Source organism: Mustela lutreola, chromosome 11, assembly GCF_030435805.1.
Source record: "Mustela lutreola isolate mMusLut2 chromosome 11, mMusLut2.pri, whole genome shotgun sequence".
Lineage (NCBI taxonomy): Eukaryota > Metazoa > Chordata > Mammalia > Carnivora > Mustelidae > Mustela > Mustela lutreola.
In genome coordinates, this window is record NC_081300.1 from 43,417,093 (window position 1) to 43,423,092 (window position 6,000).

General features: G+C 35.5%; 1 protein-coding gene across 1 annotated transcript in view; it reads left to right on the top strand.

Annotated features, from left to right (window-relative positions):
- CDH2 (cadherin 2) overlaps positions 1–2,920 on the top strand; it is a 216,572-nt gene extending 213,652 nt beyond the window's left edge. The window contains exon 16 of the mRNA XM_059139331.1: positions 1,503–2,920. Coding sequence (XP_058995314.1) covers positions 1,503–1,709 — 207 coding nt within the window. The 3' untranslated portion in view covers positions 1,710–2,920. The remainder of the gene's footprint in view (positions 1–1,502) is intronic.
- The last annotated feature ends 3,080 nt before the right edge of the window (positions 2,921–6,000 follow it).

The window sequence follows — 6,000 nt, forward strand, 5'->3', positions numbered from 1 at the left end:
GTTGAATATAGGACAATAAGGGAGGCTACTATAACCCATTAGCATTTTAAAAAGCAGAGTAAAAAGCAGATGATGGTATATCTTGGAGTACTAGAAGTGGGGGAAAATTAGAGAAAACACCAAAAGGGCCTTTTATTAAACCTTTAATAAACCTTTATTAAATTTATTAAATTTATTAAACCTTTAAGATTCTATAAAGTGTAATTATGAATTGGCTGTGGATACATGAATCACATATTAAAAAGCATGTTTTTGCAAGAGTTAAAAATATAGATAATAATTTCGTTGCTTCTTAGTTTTTTAACAGTCTTTAGTTTAAATTATCAAGTCTCCCCGCCCCCGTATTTATTCTACATACAGACATTCGATACTGACTTCCATAGGGCCTATGGGAACTAGAAGTCAGTCACTCCGTTCTTAAAAATAAGACCTGATCGCAGTTTATCGATGAATGTAACGTTTTATGTTTAATGAAGAACATAAATGACTTAACAAGTAACTTTCCTTGCATTGTAATCACATCTGGCCAGTTTTCCATTTTCCTTCACTTTTCTTTGATTTTCCTTCTTTTTTTCTTGCAAATTTAGGCCATATATACCACGTCCTCCTTGAACTCCTAGCTCTCAGTGGTAGTCTGGGGTTTCTTTCTTCCTCTTTCATTTATTTATTTATTTATTTATTTATTTATAGCATTCTTATTTTTGCCTCGACATTGTAGTGTTATTACTTCTTTATCATTTATTTCATGTGATACTACAGTAATGCCCCTAGATTACAAGCTTGTCGAGGGGCAAAGACCACATGGCCCCCCTTTGTCTATCTCTGCCTTGGCCTTGCATGTGTAATTCTTGTTCGTCAGAAACCGTTAACTCTGACTCCAGATTAGCGTCGCGTATGACCTGATTTCACAGCCCTCTGCATGATCTCATGTAGCTTATTCCAGCAGTAATAACTCATTCAAGTGCACTGTGATAGAGACACATTACCAGACTTTGAGATCCTTCCTTCTGAGCCTCAAGCAGTTGGCCATTCCTTTCTGCCACCTGTCGAGGACATTGTCCCACAGTACGTCTCGGCCTCCCCAAGCTAGACTTCCTCGGTTCTTTCCTGCAGAGGAAGGGCGTACGTTCGTTTTTGCCCAACTTTTAAACGTAGTGATAACCCCAATTTCTGCAGGTTGAACATTTTTGCAGGTGGAGACTTACAAACAAGTGTTTCATCCCCTGGGATCTGCTGGTGGCTTGCACATTTTTTTTTTTTTTAAGATTTTATTTATTTATTTGACACAGAGAGATCACAAGTAGGTAGAGAGGCAGGCAGAGAGAGAGGAAGGGAAGCAGGCTCCCTGCTGAGCAGAGAACCCGACGCAAGACTCAATCCCAGGACCCTGAGATCATGACCTGAGCTGAAGGCAGCGGCCTAACCCACTGAGCCACCCAGGCGCCCCTGGCTTGCACATTCTAACCCTCTGTACATTCTTTCTTTGTCTTTCCCAACTGTAGGGCCTTAAAGCTGCTGACAATGATCCCACAGCTCCGCCGTATGACTCCCTCCTCGTCTTTGACTATGAAGGCAGCGGCTCCACTGCTGGGTCCTTAAGCTCCCTTCATTCTTCCAGCAGTGGTGGCGAGCAAGACTATGACTATCTGAACGACTGGGGGCCGCGCTTCAAGAAACTCGCTGACATGTACGGAGGAGGCGACGACTGAACTTCAGGGTGAACGTGGTTTTCGGACACGGACAAACGATTTCAACTGATATTCCCAAAAAGCATTCAGAAGCTAGGCTTTAACTTTGTAGTCTACTAGCACAGTGCTTGCTGGAGGCTTTGGCATAGGCTGCAAACCAGTTTGGGCTCAGAGGGAATATCAGTGATCCAATACTGTTTGGAAAAACACTGAGCTCAGTTACACTTGAATTTTACAGTACAGAAGCACTGGGATTTTATGTGCCTTTTTGTACCTTTTTCAGATTGGAATTAGTTTTATGTTTAAGGCTTTAATGGTACTGATTTCTGAAACGATAAGTAAAAGACAAAATATTTTGTGGTGGGAGCAGGAAGTTAAACCATGATAGGCTTCAATACGCTTTTGTTACATTGCATTTGCTTTTATTAAAACACAGAAGTAAACAAACAAAAAGCAAAAACTCATGGAGCGATTTTATTATCTTGGGGGATGAGACCATGAAATTGGAAAATGTACATGACTTCTAGTTTTAGACTTTAGTTTTCTTTTTTCACTAAAATCTTAAAACTTACGCAGCTGGTTGCAAATAAAGGGAGTTTTCATATCACCAATTTGTAGCAAAATTGAATTTTTTCATAAACTAGAATGTTAGATACATTTTGGTCTTAATCCATGTACACTTTTTTTATTTACTGTATTTTTTCCACTTCACTGTAAAAATGGTATGTGTACATAATGTTTTATTGGCATAGTCTATGGAGAAGTGCAGAAACTTCAGAACATGTGTATGTATTATTTGGACTATGGATTCAGGTTTTTTGCATGTTTATATCTTTCGTTATGGATAAAGTATTTACAAAACAAAGTGACATTTGATTCGATTGTTGAGCTGTAGTTAGAATACTCAATTTTTAATTTTTTAATTTTTTTTTTATTTTTTATTTTCTTTTTTGTTTGGGGAGGGAGAAAAGTTCTTAGCACAAATGTTTTACATAATTTGTACCAAAAAAAAAAAAAAAAAAAAAAAAAGGAAGGAAAGAGAAGAAAGGGGTGGCCTGACACTGGAGGCACTACTAAGTCTGTGTTTTTTTAAAAAAAAAATGAATAAAAAAAACAAGCTTTTAAACTGGAGAGACTTCTGACAGCAGCTTTGCCTCTGTATTGTGTACCAGAATATAAATGATACACCTCTGACCCCAGCGTTCTGAATAAAATGCTAATTTTGGATCTGGTGACTGGTTTGAACTTTTTCTTTTCTACTTGAGCTGCTATAAATTTTGTGAAAATCCCAGGTATTGGAGTTTTGTTGAGAACAACAGTTTCACCAAAGTATGCATTTGTTCTTGGGCCACTCAAAACTGAAACCCTTAGCGTGGCAACCGTGGCCAGGGCGTGACAGAGAGACTCACCGCGGATCTTACCAGCACAGAAGAAAAACATCCAGAAGAGACTGTGCTGTTGTTGGTATACAAAGGACGTTCGTAACTTCAGAGAACTTTGTATAATTCTTTGTATCACTTAGGCTTTCATTCCTTTCCACTCAAGCTCGTGGCTACAGCGACTCTAACGGGCCTTTCCCATTCGAGCACCCACGTTAGGAAAAGCTTGGTGAAAAGGTAGAGGACTGGCTCTGAAAGACCTAGTATCTCAGGTAATTCACTGAAGCCATTTTCTGCTCGTAGTGAACCCTACTCTGGTACTTGTGTTCATTGACTCTTTCTTTCTGGCTTCATTGAAGTATACTTGATAAATAAAAGTGCATATATTTAAGAACCACACCATGATGATTTGATATATGGGGACGTTATGAAATGATTTCCACAGTCAAGTTAATTAACATATCCATCACCTCATATAGTTACCTTTGTGTGTGTATGTGTGTGTGCGTCAGATGGACTGTCTTAGCAAATTTTGAGTATACAGAACAGTGTTAGGCCTATCTAGAGAGTCACAGAGAACAAAAAAGGGAAATGAACCTACTACATGTTGTAAAATTATGAATGGATCCTACTATGATTCAGAAGTGAACTTTAAGAGACTTGAAGAACATTTCACTGTGTTTTCTATTTGCTTCGTGATGATTATCACACTGGATTATACTGTTCAGTTCAAAAAACATTTATACAATATACCTCTTCTAATTAGCTCTATGTCTTTTTGCTTAACATAAAGATTATTTTATATTAGGGAAATTCACTTTTCTATTGATTCACTCTGTAAGCAATACTTTCTTGTTACTTTTCTAATCATTAAATGCCAGAGGTTGCCTCTGGGAATTTCTGTAATGAAACTTACCAAATTTGCTAATTGGCATAGTCTTTTTAAAAATGGATTCTTAGTCTGTGCTGCTATGCCAGTATACACCCAAATGAATACTGAACTATTTTTCTTAATTCAAACACAGAACTTAAATTAGCCTCATTTAGGTAAACAAACACTCCAGATTTATTTATTTATTGTTGACATAGAGTCAGAGATCATATCTAATATATATATATATATATATATTTTAAGCATGATTAATAAGCATTCTATAAACTCACAATCAGTAAATATTGTAAACAATATTTAGAAGTAATACATGACTCTATTTGTGAAAACACTTTTCAAAACAAACAGAAAGGAAACCAATAAAAAGTGGAAGCTCCACCCCTACCCTGATAAAGGAATAACTTTCCTTAGCTCTTTGATGTGTAATTTCTAGTTTTTTTCCAATAGGTATCTTTAAACACACATTTCCATTAAGATTCTATTTTGTTTGGTTTTCATGAAAGTGGGTTTGTATATTACATATTTTTTGTAACTTGCCTTTTTCACTAAGCCATGTGCCTTGGAAATTTTTCCATATTTGTGTGTGTATGTGTGTGTGTGTGTATAATACATTTATAATATATATAATATATTATAGATATATAATATATAACTGTGTGTATATATAATACATATATACATACACATACATATAAACCTGTATATAATTGCTATAGAGCATTCCTTAATATGGACATATGGGTAACTTAGCCATTTCCTTAGTAATTTGTCATTTTCCAGTTTTTTTGCTACTGAAAACAATGCTACAATTAACATTCTTTGACATATGACTTCCCATGGGGTATTTCTCTAAATGAGATGGTTGGAGATGGAAATGCTGGATTTAAAAATGTGGAGAGAAATGAATTAAATATGACCAAAATTATAAGTATTTTAATGTCATTTAGAATTGACTTTTAGCCCTAAGAAGATGAGGTTTTCTAAAAGCCAGCAACAACTTCTTCTGGCAAGGGGATTTTATGCGGCTCAAAATAGTAACCACAAAATGTAAGACAACCTAACCAAGGCCTTATTCTTTTTCTTTGGAAGGTAGTCTTTGAGTCAGGCAACAGTACTGGTTTCAAGTACTCTGAAATGACTGTCACCATGTGATGTAATAAAACCTTGAAAACCATATTTGTGAACGTGGTTTATGGACCCCATCCAAAAACATGTTTCACTAGCTTGTTTCTAGTGATTTGGATCTCTTCGGTAACATTACCAAAAAAAAAAGGTGTACATAGTGCTGAAATCTCTGTGCAATAGGCTGTTTTCTATGGTAAAATATGTGCATTTTACATTTTAATGAAACAGTCAAGTTGCTGTAATAAAGACTAAACCAACTGACATTCCACCAACACTGTGCAACAATCTCTGGACCTTCACCCTCAGCCGTCTTGGACATTACAACATGATAATGTCCAATATGAGGAGCAAGAGATATCTCAGGCTAATTATGACTAATTAGCTAATTACTAATGATTACTAGTAAGACAGGATGGTGATTTATTTTCTTATGTGTATTAGCCATTTGTGCTTCTTTGAACTGTTTTTCTATTGAATTACTTGGCTTTTCCAATTAATTACTAAGAACTTGTTAAATGCATTCTTTTTTTCCTGGTCTTTTGCTAATCTTGTAAATTTGTCTATGGTGTTTTTAAATACTGAAATTTTTGTTCTTTGTGGTTTACTCTCAGTATTTTCAACTGTAGATTTTTGAAAAGTTTCTTCCCACCTTTAAATTAGAAAGTTATTATCCTGTATTTTCTGGTTTTTTTTTTAATTGTTTTGGATTTATTCAGCTCTTTAATTCACTTGGAAATTCCTTTGTATAAGGTAGAAATATAACATTTACAGAAAATTCTAGATACATGATCTGTTTTTTAAACGTCACTTATTAAAAAAATCCAATCTGAACCCAATAATGTGAAATAACACATTCATCATCCACACAATTCCCCCTAAATGTATGTTCCTAGATGATTTACAGTGCTCCATTGAT